This window comes from Podarcis filfolensis (genome assembly GCF_964270895.1).
Source record: "Podarcis filfolensis genome assembly, chromosome: 3".
Lineage (NCBI taxonomy): Eukaryota > Metazoa > Chordata > Lepidosauria > Squamata > Lacertidae > Podarcis > Podarcis filfolensis.
Window position 1 is genome coordinate 30,202,512 of NC_139606.1, and position 21,507 is coordinate 30,224,018.

Sequence of the window (21,507 nt, forward strand, 5' to 3'; positions counted from 1 at the left end):
TACAGTATAGAAATTTAATAAATAAGAATACTCCAGACATGTAGAAGTTGGCATCTCATTTGCTTTTAGCTTCAATTTTCATTATAACTTGAATTAAGGGGGGCGGGGAGAAATGTTTCAAATTGGTCTTTTATTCTGTTTTATTTTTATGCACGCAAGCAGTACAGTGTGTGTGTGTGTGTGTGTATATATATATATATATATACACATACATACATACTGTATAAGTTTTGTCGAATATGTATTTTTTTTTGTGTGTGGGTTATTTTCTTTTTTTAAAAAAAAGATTAACCAATAAAAACGGAAAAGACGGGGACTATTCGAAAAGGTGTAACGAGGCTTTTCCTCAGGGCAGGATGGTTCCGCAGAGGAGCCACGCCCTTTAACGGCCACTCTGCGTGGCCGAAACGCAACATCTGGCAATAATAGCGTGTGTGGCGAGAAAGGACACCGCGTCACGCTCGGCTGCACGATCTCGAGCCGCGGGCGGGGCTGCCAGAAGCGCGCGGCGCTGTTGCTGGGGTGGGGGCGGCGACGTCGTCGACGCTCTCAGCCCGGTCTCTTTGCCGCGCGCGCGCGCCCTGCCTCGCAACACGCCCCCTCGCTCTCGTCCCCGCCCCCGCCCCTTCCCGCTCTCACGTCCGGGCATTCCCTGGCTGGCTTGCCGCCTCCCCGCTTACTGACAGCCAGCCGGCCCCGCCCTTCCTCTGGCCCAGCCAGGCTCCTCCCTCCCTCCCTCCTTCTCCTCGCGCCGACCTTTCCCCTAGTTTCCAGAAGGTGGTTCGGCTACTCGGCTCGCCGCCGCGGAACGTGCCCACGAGGGGCCTTTCCTGCTATCAGCATAGCTGCACGAGGCAATCACGCCGCCCGGCGGAGCCCATTGGCCAGCCCGGAGGAAGCTCGTGCTGCGATTGGCGAGCAGCCTCTCCCTCCTCCCTCTTCCCCTTTCGTTCTCTCCTCCTACCTTCGCCCGCCTCCCAGCTGCTTTTGCTGTATGGAGTGTTTTGGTGTGTTTCCCTCTGTGTTTTGGCTGCTCGCCTCCCTCGGAGGAGGGAGGGCGGGAGGAGGTAGGTGGGAGGCAGGCAAGCAAGCAAGCAAGCAGGCGGAGGAGGAGGCGGAGGCGGTTCTGGCTGCAGCTCTTGCTGGCTTTGTCACATCGCTGCTGCCTGCGGGAGCTTCCACCATGCATACCTCGCCCTGCGTCGAGGCGATGGGAGATGCCCCCGCGGTGAGTACCACTTGCTGCACGGGGCGACGCGCGGGTGGGGGCGCGGATGCAGGGCAAAAAGACCCAGCCTGCCTCGATTTTACTCCCCGCTTCTAATCCTCCTCGCTTTCCAAAAGGTGCAAACGACTTGATGTGCATGCGGGGTGTGAGGGGGAGGCACTGATTCCCTGCGTGCGGGGAGTAGGAAGGAGAACAACTAGCCTTTCTTATTTATTGCTTTATTTCATCTCGTCACCGCAATCCATGGGTTGCCAAGACGCCAAGGTGATGGGAGCGAGAGATGCGCGTGGCGCTGGGGGGCGGGGGGGGGAGACAGCCTTCCTCTCTTATTTTTATTTCTATGGACTAAATTTATATGCCGCTTTTCGCCCGTAGATTCCCGGGCGGTTCACTGCAAATCCGGGAGGGGACGTGCCAGCAAAGCCCATTAACGCTAGCCTTTCCTCCGGGCCAGGTCCTTGCTAACTTACCTGGACTTGGTGAAGGCTTATGATGGTGCATAATAGGTTAATGCTGCTCCTTTCCTCCCTCCCTCGCTTCTGGTGACTGGGAGCTATGCAAGCATAAGCGTGTGGGATGCCCTGGACGTTTGTCCTTCTTGCCCCACCCCCGATCCTGCCCCAGGTTTATTGGGAAGGAAGTTCTGCTTAGTTTCCATGGAGCAGGCAGACTTGCCAGTCAGTCCAGCCTGCACGAAACTGCTGCTTTGCTGGATCTAGGGTGGTGGTGGTGATGTCTTACACTGACGCACATCGAATAATGTGCATCAGCATGAGTAATCCCAGTGATCCCGCAGTTGCCCGGTTGTTGCATGAGTATTACAGAGATTACAGTAAATGCAGGGAGGAGTGGGCTTAGGGGAGGTGAGAGCCTCAACCTTTGGGGAGGGTTTCTTTCTTTGTTAACTTGTGTCATTGCAAAGAGAGAGAGAGAGTCCTAGCCCCCCACCCCACCCCCGCAGGCAGCCTTTACTTTTGGACCTTGTGGGCAGAGCTACCCCGCCTCACAGGGCTTCCCAGCAGTGGCTCGGCCAGAGACCACCACCCACTTGCTCACATGGCTATTTTGATGCATGACGTCGCCCCACTCCCCCCCCCCAGCTATATTTGGAGTGGGTGGTTGCTCTGGATCCCATGAGGGGGGAAAGAAAGCCTTCCGCCCCATTCCCTCCCTTTTGGAAGGTGGCGCTTCGCTGCCTTCCACCCAATCCACATGGACATCGTCATTTTGCTGATCTGCATGCCGTTTCCTCCCCCCCCACCCCAGTTTTTTAAAAATACTGTTATTAAAGCAAAGACAGTGCGAGGAAGCGGGGGGGGGGGAGGGAGGTCGGTTGGGCAATTGGACCTGCCGTTTGGTAGTGTTCCTTGGTACAGTGAATTGGTGGGGTATTTCCTGCCGTCTTTGTGATGGCTCTGCTTTTGCAGCCCGCTTCTGTTGTGCTGTGTGCCAGCTCATCCAGCTTGCCTCTGCAGTGTCTGGGTGAAAGGAGGTGATTTAAGGACAAGCCGCCAGGCTACGTTATCGAGCCGCAAGCAGACCGAGGCGCGTTGAACTTATTTCCTCCTTCCTTCCGAAGATTATCAAGCGATTGTGGATTAATAATTGTCACGAACTGCAAGCGAACCTAAAATTCTTCTTCTTAAACGTTTCTCATCTTGGATTGTCTAGCCTTCGAATAGGCTGTCCCCCTCCCCCAAGTTCTTTTAAATCTTATTAATTTGACACAGATATCGTTTTAGCACCCAAGGAAAATAATGTTCATCAGTTGCAAGCAAATGGAGAATTCCTGCGGGTTTTTAAGCATTTCTCCTCATATTCTGGAATCTTTTACTTCTACATATCATTAAATGTATCAGTTTCAAGATTGCCCATCTTACTCCTCTTTATCCCCAAATTCTTTGAGTTCATTTGAGTTTCTGTGAACTTGTGATACCAATTTGTTAGGTTAGCTTCACATTTCATATTTGCTTTAACCATGTGAATAGGTGCTTTCTGTTGGGTTCATTCATTATAATTATTATTATTAGTAGTAAATATGTGCACATGGCAGCTCTGCTGCATCTAAGGGAGCATAATAATTGTCTGCAGCCACTACATGGCTTACTGTCCAGCAGGCTGATTCCACTTTCCTTTTTATTCTGGGCTTCTAATTGCCAGTTTTGAGTGTGAACTGAATAGGGAGTAGAATCCTGTGTACATGTGGGGTTCTAGATTGGTGAAAGGTATCTGCATTGCACTTACCGTATTTTTCGCTCGATAACACGCACCTGACCATAACACGCACATAGTTTTTAGAGGAGGAAAACAAGAAAAAAAAATTCTGAATGAAACAGTGGATGTATCATTTTTGTGCTTCATGCTGCGGCCACAGACATGTGATTTGACGGTGAGTTTGGGGTAGCCCAATGCAAAGATCCCGAGGATCCATGTGGATCCATGCTTTGTAACCACGTTTTTGCACCATTGCAGCCCCAGGCAACAGTGGGTGCGTGATTTTTTTGGTGCAGGCTGTAGCCATGGACATGCTATGTGATCTGATGGTGAATTTGGGGTGACCCAATGCAAAGATCCTGAGGATCCATGTGGATCCATGCTTTGTAACCACGTTTTTGCACCATTGCAGCCCCAGGAAACAGTGGGTGCATGATTTTTTGGTGCAGGCTGTAGCCATGGACATGCTATGTGATCTGATGGTGAATTTGGGGTGACCCAATGCAAAGATCCTGAGGATCCATGTGGATCCGTGCTTTGTAACCATGTTTTTGCAGCATTGCAGCCCTGTTTTTGCATCAGATCATTGCTATGTGATCTGATGGTGAATTTGGGGTGACTCAATGCAAAGATCCTGAGGATCCATGTGGATCCGTGATTGGAACCACGTTTTAAGTAGGGAGGGAAGGAAAAACATAGAAGCGACAAGGAGAGGGGGTGTGCAGAGAAGCAGCTGGCTAAGAATGCAGGAGAGGGGTTTTACCGGAGGGAGGAAAGGAAGGCAAAAGTCCCCCCCCCCACAAGCCAACCAGCTCTCTCTCTCCCCCCCCCCCAACCTGCATGTTGCCTTCGAGTCCCAGACGCGCACGGAGAGGAATCTGTTTTCCACTCTGCTTGCCTGGAGGGGAGGGGTTTTCTCTGCTCTTTGTTCCGTCTGAGCAAACACAGTAAGGAAACAGAAGCGGGTGGGCAGTAAGACCCTGAGGCAGAATGCAGGAAAGCCGCAGCTTCCTCTTTCCTCCCTTCTCCGGACGATTTGATATTTGCCTGCTTTTTGCCTTCACTCACGCTTCTCAGCTCCAGGGACCACACATTCGCTCTATAACACGCACAGACATTTCCCCTTACTTTTTAGGAGAAAAAATCTGCGTGTAATAGAGGGAAAAATACGGTATTTGCTATAGGGAGATGCTCATGACCAACAAAATACGGTGGCTTTGACCGATACGTGAGTCAACCATGCTGGGCATTTATTTCAGCGGCCTGTTGTGTTGCCTGTATTTATTACTCTTTCCAAGAAACCATCACTGAACAAAACTGGAGATAAAACGATCCTCCGCCATGCCTCATCTTCCCTGCAGTTTTGGAATATTAACATTAAATACTGTGTCATTCTGGGAAGTCACTTTAGAAAGTTGAAGCAATGCTGCGGATGTTACATCTTCTTGGACCTTTCCCAACACACGCACACATGCATGTGCATACCCACCCACACACCCCCTCTCTGTTGTTGCCATGGTGGTGCTGTCTGTGCTAACTGAAGAAAGGAATAACTTTCCTGTGGAAGAGTGAAGTTGGCAGCCAGATTTTGCTTTTTAAATCTCTCTGGGGCCCTGATCCAATTCAAAAGCAGTGCAGTGCAGGAAAGCAGCTGAATTCACCTGTGAATTACCTAGCAATTGATATGCACGCATGCTGAGTCAGTTCATTGGTCAGGCCAGCCTAGTACTGCTTTCACTGACTGGCAGCAGCACTCCCTTGGCTGCCAGTCATTGCTACCTGTTATTATTTTAGCAGGTGATAGATAGAACGTGGAGCTCTGGATGCAGGGAATGTACTGTACTAAGTATTAAGCTATAGCCTTTCTTCTGCTCATGTGTGCTGACTTAGAAACTGGATTGGGACTCTGGCATGTATGATGCCTTTTTTAAAGCAGACAATAGTGCATATGCTTGTTTTCCGTGTGACTTACAAACAATGGCTCACTTATCTCTAGGTTGACATTGTGGACATCTATGAATCCATACGTGAACGGCAGCGTCATGACAGTGAAAGATCTACTTGTAGCACCTTGGAACAGAACGACATAGAAGCAGTAGAGGCACTTGTTTGTATGAGCTCCTGGGGTCAAAGATCACAGAAAGGCGACCTGTTGAAGATAAGGCCTCTTACACCTGTCTCAGATTCAGGTGATTTCTCAATGCACACTGAACCCACGTCTGAGTTGCCTAAGGATTATAACTTTTTATCCACACTGGTAAGGAAAAAACAAACAAACCCTGAAACAAAATGAATTTGCATGGAATCGATATGAATATTTTTAAGAGGAAAGACATGAATATGTCCCCCATTTAATCTGTTAGCAGTAATTTCTTGGTTTGGCTTGAGGGCATTTATTATGCAGTAAGCTCTAAGAGAACAGCATACATTTCCACTCACAAGTACAGTTGCTTCAGTTTAGTTAACGATGTGTTTGAGGTTATTTTGGAATAATGCAGTCTTCCCTATCCTGGGATCCTCCAGATGATGATGATTTTACACACACACACACACACACACACACACACACACACACACGTATCCCCAGCCACTCTGGGCAGCTCCCAACAGAATGTGTTTGCAAACCTTTTTCAGACCATGGCCCCCTTCCGACCTTGTTTCCTTCCTGTGCCCCTCCCATGTGTGTAGCCGGGGGGAGGCAGTTGCCCCCCCCCATAAGTAACAGTCAATACAAATCTGAGGTTCTGCTCCGCCAACAAAAGCCTGCCACCCTAACAAAAATCCTGGCTATGCCCCTGCCTCCCTCCGTCCTACCAGTAGAAAGATACCTATTTAAATGTTTTGTTTTCCAATAGAACATGTTTTATAATTTTCATAATTTATCCAAAATGCAATTACACAAAATGATAGGAACATAATGAAATACAGTGGTACCTCAGGTTACATACGCTTCAGGTTACAGACTCCGCTAACCCAGAAATAGTGCTTCAGGTTAAGAACTTTGCTTCAGGATGAGAACAGAAATTGTGCTCTGGCAGTGCAGCAGCAGCGTGAGGCCCCATTAGCTAAAGTGGTGCTTCAGGTTAAGAGCAGTTTCAGGTTAAGAACAGACCTCCGGAACGAATTAATTACTTAACCTGAGTTACCACTGTAACGTTGAAGCCGAAAAACAGAATAATGGAGGTGGAAGGGACCCTAGGGGTCATCTTTCTAGTGCAACCCCCTGCAACGTAGGAAACTCAGCTAAAGCATCCATGACAGATGGCTATCCAACCTCTGCTTAGAAACCTCTAGGGAAGGAGTGTCCAGAATCTCCTGAGGGAGATCCATCTTCCATGTATTATCAAAAAGTAAACAACACTTATTTGACACAGAGGAGGAAACCTACAGATGCAGTCCAAAAGGCGCACAGGGAGTTCTGTATATATAGGAAAATTCTAAAAAGCAAGTGGTCCTCACTGACCTGGTGCAAGAAGATCTTGTCATCCAGAGAAGCCCTGGCGGCCTAGATAAAACACTATAGCCCCCCCTTACCTGGGAGTAAGGCCCACTGAACTCATTGCAGCTTTCTTCTGAGTAGACACTTGGTTATTTACTACATGCAAGTCAGCAGCACTAGATGACCCCACTCATCAAAGCGCTGGAGTGGATTTCACCCCATGCCTTGTAGAGCCAGGCCAACAGCAGTAAAGACTGTAAGACGAGCCCCTCCTAGCTAAATTAATCCTTAATGATCTCTCTGGGGAAAAACCAAACCAGGGTCTTTGGTCTTTGGTGGGGGGAACTTTTGTGTGGGGAAAGTAATAATAATAATAATAATAATAATAATAATAATAATAATAATAATTTGTCTGACTTACACTTAAATGTTATAAATATGAAAGCTAGGAATGATCATACCTAAAGTAGTATTTTGGTATATGTATACTGCCTCTGCTTCTTTCCTCCCCCTTTAAATATAGTGTATGACACCACCCTATAGTCCAGATTTTGTAGAGCCTTCCACAACAGCACCGCTTTCGTCCCAAGCCACTTACTCAAAACCGAGGACAATCAAGACGAACATGTCTGCCTGCCTGATCACTCCTCCAGGTTGTGCTCTTCCTGCACCCAAGCCAGCTGCCCTGAATTTGGGGAGGGAGTCCAGCCAGAAGCCAGCGAGAGCGGAGCAAGTTGCTCCTCAGTGTTGCAGAGCAAGGGCAACCAGTGTGATCCGTCACACCGGGGACAGTCCCGGTTACTCCCACCTTCCTCCTGTGCAAACAAAAGTGGAAGCTGCGTCGGGCACCAGTGCTTCTGCAGACGGGCACGAGGCGCAAGACGAGAGACATCCCGCAGCCTTGCAAGACTGCGACATTGCGGACAGCATAGCTTGCGGCACTTTGCCAGGACGCGAACCATATTTGCATGGCTCAGGTTGTTCCAGAGCCGCCAGCAAAGGATGTGAACCTGTGAGGCTTGCTTCGCAGCAGACCCCTTTCCCAAACGCTTGCGAAAGTGACCCGCAGCAGAAGTCCCCCTCGCTGCTAGCCTCCGCGCTCTCCAATCCCCAAGTGATCTGCCAAATGATCCCCTTGGACGGACAAAGAGGTATGGTCCCAGGCTTCCTAAAGCCCTCTGCTCAGATGGCAGCGACGGTCAAACCCATCCTACCCCACACAGCCCCAGTTTCTCAGCCTGTGCTGATGGGGCCTTCCATGCCTCAGGGGACTGTTATGTTGGTTCTTCCGCAGGCTGCTGTTGCCCAGGCACCTCCTTGCCAACAAACTGTGATGTCTGTTGGGAATACCAAGTTGTTGCCCCTGGCCCCTGCTCCGGTTTTCATTGCCTCCGGCCAAAGCAGCGCACCTCTAATTGACTTTTCCCGGAGGAGAAATTACGTTTGCAACTTCCCAGGCTGCAGGAAGACGTACTTCAAAAGCTCTCACCTCAAAGCCCACCTGCGTACTCATACTGGTATGTATAGAAGAGCTGTGGATGTGATCTGCCTCTTCTAATCCCTCTGTTGCAGATACTCAGGTGGGGATGTTGTTGCTTACATAGCCAATAGGGCACCACACAAACCCAAGAGGGGAAGAGCTGTAGTTCAGTGGCCTTGTATTCAGAAAGTCCCTGGTTTAATCCTTGTTTCTTCAGGTAGGGCTGGGGGAGACCCATGCCTGAAAGCTTTGAGCAGAACAGCCATACGGCCTAGACGAAACTGAGCCAGATCGACCCACGGTCTGAATTGGTATAATTCAGCTGTGAGCAGTGTTAGATGTATAAGCTAGGCACCAAATGGCTCCTTAAACCAGGGTTACAGTCGCCGAAACAGAATGTCTAGTTGCCATTGGGGGGCAAGGCAGCTCTAAAGTCGTATTTTTCAATACAACTTTTGGTTCCTGAAATTTGTTCTGATTGTGCAGATAAAATATAACAGATAGAATTCTACAGGATCCTTCGCTACTGTGTGAAAACAAGATCCAAGATCCAAGGATCTCCAGATGGTGGAGACGTCAGGCACCATCCTGGCGCCTTGGCATTGTCACAAGTGGCTGATAGCCAAGTGCAAAATGCACCAGGCTCCTGGTGGATTTCGAAGTTTGCAGAGTACAAAAGAGAGAGAAAAGAAAGCCTATTGGGGTGGCAGTGAGGGTAGACTAAAAGCCCAGAGAGGGCTTAAATGTGCTCAGTGGTCCCAGACGGCTGATTATGGGAAGAGACTGAAAACTGCATGGGAAGGGTAAAATGAGTATGGCCTGAAGGGGACACTGAAGAGAGCTACGCCACACAGTGTTGAAAGTCCCACGCATGTCTTTAGTGGTTGTCTAGCAACATGACTGAATATGGACATTTCAGGAGTGTGGAAATAGAAAATTCGATAGTAGAACATTTCTTGTTTAGTGAAGAGGGACTGTTTTTAGGAAGACGAAAAGAGGAATGGGGAACCTGCGGCTATTCCAATGTTGTTGGACTACAAGTCCCATGATTTTGCCAGAATATTTACCATGCTGTTTTGGGGCTGATGGGAGTTGGAGTCCAGTAACATATGGAAGGCCACTGGTTTTCCCCACCCCCATCACTGGTTTAGAGCTTCTAAATTGCTTGCATCTGAATGCATAGGTGGAGACTGGGGAACTCCCCCCCCCCTCCAAAAAAACCAAAACAACACCCTCTGAATGTTCAGTAGAAGATCTGGAAAGAGCCACCACATATATGCATGTAGGGTCTTCCTTGTGGTCTGGAGCCCTCTTGGTTCAGGCTACAGAAAGTCTGAAAAGAGCCCTAATTGCATTGAGTAGGTCTGAGCAGGTCTACAGGCTTAACTTCTAAGTAAGAACGATAACACTGTGCAGTAAATGGACTTAAGACCTGGTGTAACTTTAGGGAAATGAATTTAAAGAGAAGGGTTATTTCATAACACGGGCCATCATGGGTGTCGTATTCTTTTATTTTGGGGCCGAAAAATACTGACCTTTAGCGTTTTAATTGTAAAGACTGTAATCCCTTGACGAAAGAGTATGTCCCGGGATGTGTTGGGAACAAAGGAGGTCTTCTTTTTTTATAAAACTTCTTGCTCTGTTTATTCTTTAGAGGAGAAGCCCCCTGACTTCTGTAGTACCCCTTAGCAAGTGCAGATTCAAGAGCCGTTCCTGCAGTTGAATGAATTGCCTCTTGTCTACCTTGGTCCTTTCTTCACATAATCTGCTATAGAAAAAAAAAGCCAGTCCTAAACTAGAGATGGTTTGTGTGGCAGTGTATGACCTCTTTGGTAAAACCAGCTGTCTTGTTCTTGGGTTCCCTTTGATTCCCCCTCCTACCTGCCCATGCTTCCTTCTTTCCAGGAGAGAAACCTTTCACCTGTAGCTGGGAAGGTTGTGACAAGAAGTTCGCCCGCTCCGATGAACTCTCTCGCCACCGCAGAACTCACACAGGGGAGAAGAAGTTTGCCTGTCCGGTCTGTGACCGCCGCTTCATGCGCAGCGATCACCTGACGAAACACGCTCGCCGCCACATGACGACAAAGAAAGTGCCCAGCTGGCAGACAGAAGTGGGCAAACTGAACAGAATTGCAACCATGGAGAAGCCTAAGAGTGATACTCCTTTGAGCATGCTGCTGCCTATGCTGTCTTCTGGCTAGCAGGCCTGCTTTGGAAGATGAACATTTCAAGAGGAACTTGGGTGGTTTCCAAAAAACCAGCTTTGACTGTTTTTTTGTTTTGTTTTGTTTTTTTAAAGTATCCAAGAGTGGTTGCATTTATATTGTGGAGGAGGAGGAAAATCCTGTAAAGTCTTCTGCCCTCTCTTTTTCCTCCCCATCCCTTCGTATTAAGCCCTATTTAAATGTTAACGTTTTATTTCTGTTATCCTTTTGTTTTATCCAATGCTTTTAGGGCATTCACCAGCACTTGGGGGGAGGAGGGAGAATATTTTTGGTGGAAATGTTGGCAATGGGCTTTGCAAACATATCTTTTCTGTTGAGTTAACAGTGGTTGATGAAAAGTGAAACAGGGTGGTTCCCCCCCCCCTCCCTCGGCATTTTAAACTAGTTTTTTTTCCCTATCTTACGAGTTCAGCTGTGGTCTGATCTTGCAAAATCACCCTGTGAGAAGAGTGAAAAGCAACATCAGAGGTACCACTTGGAAATTTATTTATTTATTTCCTGAACGGAATCCAAACTAATTTGTAATTTCAGAGTGTCTGAACTCCAGTCTAGTAACTGAATCCACTTTAGGATTACCTGGTGTGCCACATTTTAAAGCAGTGTCGTTCTTTCCCAAATGTCTGAATATTGAGGCCTAGGTATTGTTGATGCCTATAACTAGCTCAGGACCAATTTAGGTGCAGCAGTGACCATGTGCGTCCCTGCTGGGAAGTCCTAATCTGTGCAGTTAATTCCACATGGTCAACTGCACGCTCAAAAGGTTTTAACCCTAGACACCATTCCATAATGCACACCCTCTGTTAGTCAGTTGTTGGTGTGTAAACACGTATGGATTAGTGGATGTGGTACATTGGCTACTTGAAGCTCCTGTATGTGTACGATTGTACAGTGGCAGGGCTTCATATATTCACCACTGCATTCAGATTTGCTTGTGTGAACAAAATCCTACTTGTTGCTTCCCTGCTTGCAGTCTGCTGGTCTGACTTGAGTTGGGTAAGTTTGGTGGACCTTGTTCATGTGTATTTTGTGGCAAAGGAGTGACTTGCTAAAGTGCCCCCTACATTTATTAATTGCAACGTGAGAAGTGCCCTTTTAATTTGAGTGCTGGTAACGTTTGGAAGGCTTGGGGGCAGCTTGTCTGTCCATTGGGACGGTCCTGCCAAACCGCAAGGACTTCTGTATATCCCGTCTTCAGAACGGAAGAACTTTCGGATCACATTCCCTTCAGAGTGAAAGTTAAGCATGTCCATCAATATATCCCTTATGACTTCAGTGGGAAAAATAAGTGCCTAGCTTTGGATTATGCCCTTGATCTGTTAATAGTAGTGAGTATAAGGACCCCTTAAGGGAAATGCCCAAAGCACATTGAGCTATTGTTTTGATCTAAATAAAGTCGGGGGAGGATTAATGATTTGAAGTAAAGGCTGAAAATGCAGTGCCTGCATAACCATTTTTATAATCATCCAAGCAAACATTTGGAAATCTGATCAATGACACAACCACAACAGACAGCACCTTAAATAATTCTCACTTGAGTAGTTCATAGGTAAAGAGAATAAACAAGGCAACAGAAGCAATTGGACATTCAGGGTTCAGTACTCAAATCGGCTCCTGTCTTGCCACTTTCAAAATGTGCTGGGTTTATAATGGGAAATTGCTGACTGGCAACGGATTGTTCCAGATCAACAATTCGTTTCTCACAAAAGTGACCCAAATATTCTTAGCTTTGGAGCAAAAGCGCTTTGTGGAGATGTTAACTGCTGTTGTTGTGGTCTCCTTTTCCACAGCACATTGGATGAGTGAGTGAAATGAAAGGACGGCTGATGGAAGAGAACTAAAATTAAGGGTGGACCATTCAGCTGCCATTTCACATGATTTGCTCGATTCTGTATACATAATATTTAATCAAGCTGAGATAATTGTTCTAATGATGACGAGAAAGCATGATCAGATGTGTATGTATATATGTGTGTGTGGAATAAGTAATATCTGACACTTCATTGGTATCTGAAACTAGGTAGACCTCTCGCAGTTGGAATCTCAACCTGATCTCTTTATTATTCAGCCAAGATTGCAGTGCATTTGCCAATTTCTGTTGGAGCCATTGGAGAATATTTCCACAGATGGTGGGAGTTTACTTGGAAACACATCTGGAGTAAGTGGCTTACATCTGGAGAAATGCAGTTCTAAAACACCTGCACCAATGTACCCTCAGTTTCAGCACAATGACTAGGGCAGGGATATGGTATGCGTGGCCCTCCTGATGTTGTTAGACTCCAGCTCCCATCAGCCCCAACCAGCATGACCAGTGGCCAAAGATTATAGGAGTTGCAGTCCAACAACATCTGCATGGCTGGCTTGGGCAGTACTGTTGAATAGGTTTGCCAGTATCTGCTTTTGTACCTCCGACAGCAGCCTGATCTGCAGAAATCAAGAAAGTGAAACTCACCCTAGCACTTCATTTGCATGCTATGAAGACCTTCAGCTGCTAAATTTCTGCAAGTCAGGGGCAGGATCTCTGCCAAGAAAAAAGAAACTGGTTGGCAACTCTACCAGCATCACATCATATGTTGAGAGCCTGCAGAGCCACTGCAATCAGTTTGCCCATTTTAAGCATTTAACTACCTCCCTGTCCATTATTGACAACTAACGTTCATGAAGTTGACCATAACAGAAGCACCCAATTCTCTCTTAAAAAAAAAAAAAAGTAGCCATGGTCATGGATATGGGAATTATGCATTGAAAGATTCTCATCAATTTAAACCAATCTGGCCTATATTCCCAATTCAAGTATATTGGAAGCAGGCAGACTTTGAAATTGATGTTAAACCAATGCTGTCGCATTGTGTGAGCTACCGGGCCTATTGCAGTTTCCAACGGTACATTATGGCTTGGCAGGTAATTAAGCAGATGGAAAGGATAGGAAGTTTCCAGGAAGTTCTCCTAGGTGAGTGGACTGCATTTGATGGGTCACTAGTTCTGCACGCATGGAATGTTACCCATACTGCACCTTACTGTATTTGTGTGTTTGATTTACTATAAATAATAAACTTTATTTCACGAGCCAGCAGATCTGTGGCTCCTCTGAAACATGTTAGAAGGTGCAAGATGAGTATGAATAGGTTTTTTCCCCTTCACTTTATGGTCACCTAATTGAACAAAAATGAATATTATACACGTTCAGTGTTAAAAAAAGGAACTGGTGAGAAGACAAGCTACATGGCAGAAATGCAATGTATATAAAACCAAAATGCAACAACTTGATTAGTCTGGAACCACTGTCTCTGCCCCTTTCTGACAATATTCAGACGCAATAGTCCATTTTTCTCTGGTTTAATTCCACTGAAGTTCATCAAAAGTTGCCAGAAGTCAAAAGATTTCCCTTGTGCAATTGCGAAGCTTTTCAAAAAGTTTCCTAATTCTCTCCCCCCTCTCCCATGCTGATTATTACCTGACTTAAGATTATGGGAATTTATGTTTGGTGTAGTAAAATATTGTGCCTAATATTTTATAAACCTTGTTTTGTCTTTCTGTTCATTTTATTGTGGGATTCCTGTATTTGTGTGTATATGCAAATATTGTTTGTATTCCTTCAAGGGCTGCATTGTAATCCCTCTTCTAGTAAAGTGAATATTTGCATAGATGGTTTTGCCATTTTTCCTCCTCTCTGACAGCTCTCCTTTTACCGCAAAACAATAGGGAAAGGGGAGAAAGCAACGTTTTTCTTGGCTGATACACCACACTTTGAAACACCACACTTTGAAACACTCAAAAGTGCTTCGCATGAACAACATCTGCAGAATATTGCAGTCAACCCTGATGCAACCAAACCTTTGCAGCAGCAAATAGTATTGAAAACAAGGATTAGGCATGACCAGCCGATAGCGTCTTGTGCACAAATCCTCACGAATGCACAATAGAAAGGGTGTCTGGAAGGGGGCCCTTTGAGAGATGAATGGGACCATTAAGATGATGAAAGGGTATATGTTTTGGCAAGGGAAGCTGGCTGCCATTTGGAACAAGTGGCTCTCATTCTAAAGGAAAAGGTTCCTGGGGAAATCCGCCAACCACTTGACTTGAGTGGGCATGTTTTCAAAGCAGCGTACGTGGCTCTATCAGCCTCAGCTGATTTTTCCAGGGGATTTCCTGTTTCAAAAAACAGACTGACAGAAGAATGGCATGTGCCTCCCAGAAGGTTTCCATAGTACGATGGCCCTTGGTTGCTCCCTCTGCGCTTCGGAGGCTTCGCGTTGCTATCACTGAAGCCAAGGAGCCTGCATTCGCTCCATAGGACGCACACACATTTCCCCTTAATTTTTGGAGGGGAAAAAGTGTGTCCTATAGAGTGAAAAATACGGTAACTTGTAAAAAAATATCGAAGCTGCATGATGTGTACATATTTGTAAAAAAAAAGATAAAAGAACAGGAAGTACAGGTACCACCCAAAGTTAAAATCTAGCCTCTGGCATTTGCTGTATGAGCACTGGATTACATTATGAATACACATAGTGTTTAAGCTTTATGCCAACGTTTCATTAGCATTTGTGTTTTAAGCTTGCCTAATCCTGTAAGATTTTCTCCAGCACCTCTGCTGTTGAACCTCAAATAGAATTTTCTTTTAATTTGAACAAGAAGAACCTACAAGAAGAACTATGTCCAGCACCAGCAAAAGGCAGAGGCAGGAGAAATCGGAAGCAAAGAGCATCTTATGGTGTCATTTAAACTGTCCACAGAAAAGGTGAGGAAATAGTGCCTGCTTTAATATTGTTAAGAGCTAGCATTTAGCTTGGACGCATGGCTGGTAAATTTCCTTCTGATTCATTCCACTGACCACGGAAAATCTTATAACTACAAGAGGCTGGTACAATTTGCTGGGAATATATGCTTTAATAATATATAGGTTAGTGCTTGGGGTCTGACAGGATCAAAGCTGGCCCACAGGAAAGGCAAAAGTGCAGACAGTCGAAAACAACCATTCAAGTCCCTTGCTGCATGCCTACCAAGACTGAGGACGATGGTGATGGTGCCTTCATAAGTCCGGGAAAACTTGACAGTCTGCCTGTAGGTGCACCAGCTTTGGAGATGTATTTTCCCAAATGGGCACAACAGAGTCCCTATAAGGCCACATCCTGACATAATGGCAGAGAGAACTCTGCAGAAGCTTCTCCAGGCTGTTTGAGGATTCTACCAGCCTTCTTGAATGGTGCCATGCCTTCTTCTCCGCTCTTGCTTTCCCCACCCCATCCCAGAGAAAACACCTTTCTGAGAAACACCGCTGCAGCTTCAACTACCTCGCCCCATAGTGAGCTTGTTCACAAGTCACTGTTGGCACAGCCCACAACCGGCTTCAGCGACAGTATTCCTGCTCAATCGTTGCCATCAGCTCCTCTTCAGAGTAATCGTAGGATATCTTGGCCTGCCTCTCAAGCTTCTTGAGTGGCAGCCTGCAGAAATAATAATAATAATAATAAATAAATACAAACAAACAAACAATAGTCAATATGCAAAACTAAATGAAGAAGCCCAATTTTTCTGCACCCCAATAGCAAAATTATATTTCCGCACAGACCCCATTTTTTTTATTTTGAATAGCTTTTGTCTCCTATCCACACAACGCTTTTTAAAATAAATATCCAGAATATTTACGCCCCATCTTGAAATGATAAATAAAATTGAGCTCGGAACAAAAGGAGGAACTTTTTGAAAGGGAAATGTGTCTGTATGTATGGAAGAGGTGGAAATACCGGTATATCCTCTGGGACCTGGGCACATTTAATTTAACTAAGGGAGAAGTAATGCAAATTGTAAGGACAGCAGTACTAACAAGGGAAGGGAAAGAATTGTTCTGGAATAATAAATATCAAACTAAAACAAAATTGTATTAAAGGAACCTCTTCAATTAAACATCAGTAAGCCTATATATATATATATATATATATATATATATATAGGCATATATATATATATATATGGGACGAGGGTGGCGCTGTGGGTTAAACCACAGAGCCTAGGGCTTGCCGATCAGAAGGTCGGCAGTTCCCGTTGCTCGGTCCCTGCTCCTGTCAACCTAGCAGTTTGAAAGCACGTCAAAGTGCAAGTAGATAAATAGGTACCACTCCGGCAGGAAGGTAAACGGTGTTTCCATGCGCTGCTCTGGTTTGCCAGAAGCGGCTTAGTCATGCTGGCCACATGACCCGGAAGTTGTACACTGGCTCCCTCGGCCAATAAAGCGAGATGAGCGCCGCAACCCCAGAGACGTCCGCGACTGGACCTAATGGTCAGGGATCCCTTTACCTTTAAGCGTATAAATAAAAGACAGGTGCTTTCCTTCTTTAGCAAGAGGTGCAGAACTGTAGTGAAAATGCTTGACAGGCAATTCTAGACCTTTCCCCGTCCTGTTCTAGAAGCAAATGGAAGGCTGCATCACACAGCAGAGTGATATATTTTTTTTAAGGCAAAGACATTGGGTGCTATGAATAATTATTTTCAAATTTCCCAGCACGCTTCTTGAGGAAACGGCTGTCCCTACTTAGGGGAACTCACTCAACATCTAAATTAAGGCAACCAAATTCTGATGACGTTTGGTCTCCTCCAGTTTGCCTCAGGGTGAGTGGACTTCTCCACACTTACACAAGGATAAAAATAACAGCATTCCAATCGGGCTTCGTGGCCATCAAAAAGCTGAACATTTCCTGTGTGCCTTAATACGCAGGGTGTGTGTGTGTGTGTGTGTGTGTGTGTGTGTGTTGGCTCCCAGACTGTTAAGCAAGAGATGAACTATATTAAGGTTACCATATTTTTTTCAATGAATCCAGGGACACTTTTCAACTTCAGTAGGAATGAAAGGACTTTATCAGGCGACTGATTTGTAAATCCGGGGACTGTCCCCAGGAAACTGGGACGTCTGGTAACCTTAAACTATATAGGTGGAAACGGTGCCCTTTTCTGCAAAGGAGAATAATGATGCTCTTGCCTCCATCATGGGCTAAAAGCCAATTCCTCACAGCAGGACTCCTTTGCCTCAGAGGTCCTCAGTGGGAGCTGTTGCCTGGCAACCGCCAACAAGGAAAGGCTTGCCTTCATCATGGGGTGGAGCGAATTCCAGCTCCTCAGACCCACTCCCTTGCTCCAGAGGACCTCAGTGGGCAGAACCAGGAGAGACGAAGGATGAGCACACCGAAATGCCACCTGAGTAATCCTGCTGCCACCAGAGGGCCATTTCTGTTCCTGGTACCAGATTTGAATGCCCCCCCTTTTTTATTGACAGAATCTTTTGTAAGCTGCTCTGATAGCTTCCTGGGGTTCTGAGGTGGGCTAGAAGTACTCTGTAAAAACAAAACAATGCCCATGGCTGAAAGGATTGTCATTTGAATTCAGGCGACTTACTGGTTGGCAAAGTTGTTGCTCTCTAGGCCTGTAGTGGATCTTGCTGAAAAGACCTGGGAACAAATCAACAGGACATCATGGGTGACACACAATGAAAAGTTAAATTCGCTGAAGTTTGTGCTCCTTTGTGCACAGGGAAGATGGGAGTGGTAATTTCCTGTGGTTTATCTCTGATCTCTTAACCGCGATTAAGTGAGAGCTCAGGAACTGTGTTGCACCTGTTTTGTATTCAGGAACAATGAATTAAGTGTGCATCTGCAGCATCCAGACCCCACTCTTATGTCTGTTGACTTAGCAGATATCCTGCTGCAGGATTCTATTTTAGAGCCCTGCCAGGGAAAGATCCCTGTGACATTACCCAAACCTGAAAGGAGTTTCAATTACAACACAATCTCAACAGTGTGTCATTATTTTCCTGTAATACCTGTCCTCCTTTTTTCTGCCACTATGCACTCTTAAACATAGTGAAGAGACCCAACATGACATCCGTGACCCCCACCACCGTGAGCCCCACCACCACCCCAAAAATTGCCAGTCATAGCGCAGAGCCTATTAAGTACACTGATGCTGTTGCATAATTTCTATTCGTTTCAGCAGGTCTTGTGCAGGAGAGATCCCTGTGGCACCGTGCTTTAAAAAAGTTTTCATATGAAACCACAGAATGGCTGGTTTGTCACACACCAAATCAGGGCACAGCCAGGATTGGTTAAGCAGGTAAGCCACAAGATGGCATTGTTTCACTTAACACTATAGCAAGCAGAGTATTTTTCATAAAAGTAGACTTTAAAGGAGTGCTGAGGCTTTGTGCACATTACCAACACAAAACAGCTAGGTTCTTCTTTCTCAGTTTGGATCAAAGCTGGTCAAAATGAACTACTTCGTTTAAAAATGACATAATAAACATGCATGCACTGTTGCCACCCTCCAGATGTCCCATGAAAGGGGCACACGGAGAAGGACCTCAGGTGACAGGCTCTGGGTCAGTTCATGTGGGATGAGACGGTTCTTACTAACTAGCTCATTCTTATGCATTTAGCTCTGTCATATTTTCGAACACAGGACCCATGTGGACCACAAATATGCCAATCCTCTGAGTTCAAGCCATGCAAAACGCCTTTCTGAAAGCAATTCCTAGATCACCTCCAGAGCCAGGCAGCCTGCTTATTGAACATTTAACCCAGAATTTGCGGGAAAGTTCAGCAATTTGGGTGTTTCTTCAGCACCTGTCCTTGTTTGTTTGAGGGGAAGGTATTATGATGGGGAATAGCTTTGTGACAGACCTGTTGGGCTCCCTTGGAAGGCGGTGCACTCGCCTTCCAGGGAGGTTCCAAAGCAGAGATGAGGTGCTTCAGCTGAGATTTCTGCTTTGCAGCAGGGGGCCAACTTGAATAAAATATTGAAGGGGGGGAAGCCCCTTCCCGCATAATCGATCACACAACGCAGAGCACATACACTATTTGAATGGCAATGCCTATCAAATTTGAAGGCGTCCGGCCCTCACAAATATTTTACTGGGGGGGGGGGTCGAAGACCCCTCGGCAGTCAGGCGTTGGCTCTTGTGCTTGCAGGGGTTTGGACTAGATCACCGTCGGGCTCCCTCACAATTCTATGATTCCACGCGGCGTCGAATTTGTTATCCCGCTTTCCAGCACGCCAGGCCGCTTCAGAAAGCGCGCTGCGCAAGCGGCCCAAACCAAGCAGAATTTGCGCGTCTCGGCTTTGCGCCTGCGGGACAGATTCCCACCCCGCAAAACACAGCTGCCTGGAAGCGCCCTTAAGACAGTGCATATGCCAATAAGGCGCGCGCTTTCTTCCAGGACCTTGCTCCCTCTGCCAGACCTACCAAAAGTCCCTATTTTCCAGGGACAGCCCCAGATTTAGAGAAGCCATCCCGGTTATTCATTTGATCCTGGGATGTCCAGCTTTTCTTTAGGACGTTGCTATTTCCACTGCAGAAATGCTGGAGGATATGGAGTCATACTACGCCCCGCCCCCAGCCAAGGAGATGAGTAAACTAGACAACCTTTAGAAGACATCCGAAGGCAGCTCTGTACACGGAATTTTTTTTTTTTTAACGATTGGAAGCCGCCCAGAGTGGCTTGGGGCAACCCCGTCAGACGGGACGAATATAAATAATAAAACGATCACCGTTATTATTGGGGAATAGGACGTCCCTATTTGCACCGGAGAAATATTGCCCGCCCGTCGACTAGTTGCTCAGCTCGCTTTTCCAAAAACGCATGCATGGAAATCCTGGACGCGCCGTCTCGCCTCCTCACCGACCTGCAGCACCGCCTTACCTCCTCGCCGCTGCCCTCTGCCGGGCGGGAGCAGCCATCCCCGGCGGCCTCGAGGAGGAGGGGGCGGCGGCGGCGTCGCCCCGTCGGCTGCCCGAGCCCTTCGTCGCCGCACTCCTCCAGCACCCGGTCCAGAAGCTCCGAGTCCGAGTCGGACTCCCCAGCCGACGGCGAGGTGGTGGCGCGCGCCGGCGTTTGGCTGTAGCACCTGGGCTCCGCGCCCTGCTCCTCCTCTGCTCGGCCCTGCCTGGCGGGGGCGCTGATGCTCCCGCTGCCCCTGCCGGGGCCACGCCAGGGCTTCACCGAGCTGCGCCCTTTCCCCGGCCTGCTGCTGCCCGTGCCCATCGCCGACGCCCGGCTGTGTGGCTCGCGGCCGCCCCTGCCTAGCGCTGCTCCTCCGGCAGACCCATCGTTCGGGTTCCAGAGCTCAACTGTTGCTGGGGCTTGGCGGGCGGAGGCAGAGAGAGGGCGGGTGGGATCCTGGCTCCTCGCCTCGTCCTTGGAAATATATATATCTTTCCCTTGATCACAAAGTTAAGCGTTTTTGTTTCTAACTTAAGGACGAAAACGGTAGCAAGCAAAGGAGCTGGATTTCCAGCTCCGGTTTAAAGGGAGAAAAGCGAACTTGGAATTATTTTCAGCCCTCCCTTCCCTTCCTCCCTTCCCCCCCTCTTTTTTTTTAATTCCAAGAATTTGGCCTTGAAAGAAACCAAATGGGTGTAACCTCCTTCCTCAGAATGAGGTTGGTTTCAAAAATAGTCTCTGGGCAAATATTCTTAAACGAGTATTTTTCGACACATGTGCTTATATGCGTATAGTCTTCATGATATATAGATGTACGGAAAGGCAACCCTCACAAATCATATATGCGGTGGATTCTTGGTGACTTGAAAATCGCTTCAAAATAAACAGATTCCTGGGATCTGGAGCAAATGCTGTGGAAAGTATTCAAAGGGTCCAAACCACAGCTCAGCCTCTCCTTCTCTCTCTCTCTTGTATTCCCAAGTGCTCCAAAATACATTTCCTTTTAAAAGCAACATAGCAACTCAGCTGTTTAACATCTTTAAAATACTGCCAACCTATCTGTTAATCATATCTACTAGGGTGAATTGCAGAATTATTTGGTTAGACGTGCTGTTTCATTTGGACCACTGGAATGACGGCTCCCATCTCGATAAGACTGAAGCTCTAAGCCAAGATGGGGGACCTTCAAGGGGCAGGGGCCGCATCTGGCCCTT

At 46.9% G+C, this 21,507-nt stretch overlaps 2 protein-coding genes across 2 annotated transcripts; one reads left to right on the forward strand and one right to left on the reverse strand.

The window, feature by feature from the left end:
- The first annotated feature begins 772 nt into the window (after positions 1-772).
- KLF11 (KLF transcription factor 11) lies at positions 773-14,227 on the forward strand. Its single transcript, XM_083607290.1, has 4 exons — positions 773-1,228; positions 5,439-5,699; positions 7,405-8,398; positions 10,267-14,227. Exons 1-4 carry the CDS (start codon positions 995-997, stop codon positions 10,560-10,562), a joined length of 1,785 nt encoding a protein of 594 aa, XP_083463416.1. The 5' UTR covers positions 773-994; the 3' UTR covers positions 10,563-14,227.
- CYS1 (cystin 1) lies at positions 13,285-20,927 on the reverse strand. Its single transcript, XM_083607488.1, has 3 exons — positions 20,273-20,927; positions 17,973-18,025; positions 13,285-16,030 (listed from the first exon to the last, which is right to left on the reverse strand). Exons 1-3 carry the CDS (start codon positions 20,612-20,614, stop codon positions 15,934-15,936), a joined length of 492 nt encoding a protein of 163 aa, XP_083463614.1. The 5' UTR covers positions 20,615-20,927; the 3' UTR covers positions 13,285-15,933.
- Positions 20,928-21,507: the final 580 nt, after the last annotated feature.

Excerpts from the sequence above, each read along its gene's own strand:
- KLF11 (XM_083607290.1), top strand. The coding sequence starts at position 995 with ATGGAGTGTTTTGGTGTGTTTCCCTCTGTGTTTTGGCTGCTCGCCTCC. Across the intron at positions 1,229-5,438 it reads CGATGGGAGATGCCCCCGCG|GTTGACATTGTGGACATCTA; the intron begins GTGAGTACCACT and ends ACTTATCTCTAG. Across the intron at positions 5,700-7,404 it reads ATAACTTTTTATCCACACTG|TGTATGACACCACCCTATAG; the intron begins GTAAGGAAAAAA and ends CTTTAAATATAG.
- CYS1 (XM_083607488.1), bottom strand. The coding sequence starts at position 20,614 with ATGGGCACGGGCAGCAGCAGGCCGGGGAAAGGGCGCAGCTCGGTGAAG. Across the intron at positions 18,026-20,272 it reads CAGAGGGCAGCGGCGAGGAG|GTCTTTTCAGCAAGATCCAC; the intron begins GTAAGGCGGTGC and ends ATTTGTTCCCAG. Across the intron at positions 16,031-17,972 it reads AGCAACAACTTTGCCAACCA|GCTGCCACTCAAGAAGCTTG; the intron begins GTAAGTCGCCTG and ends TTATTTCTGCAG.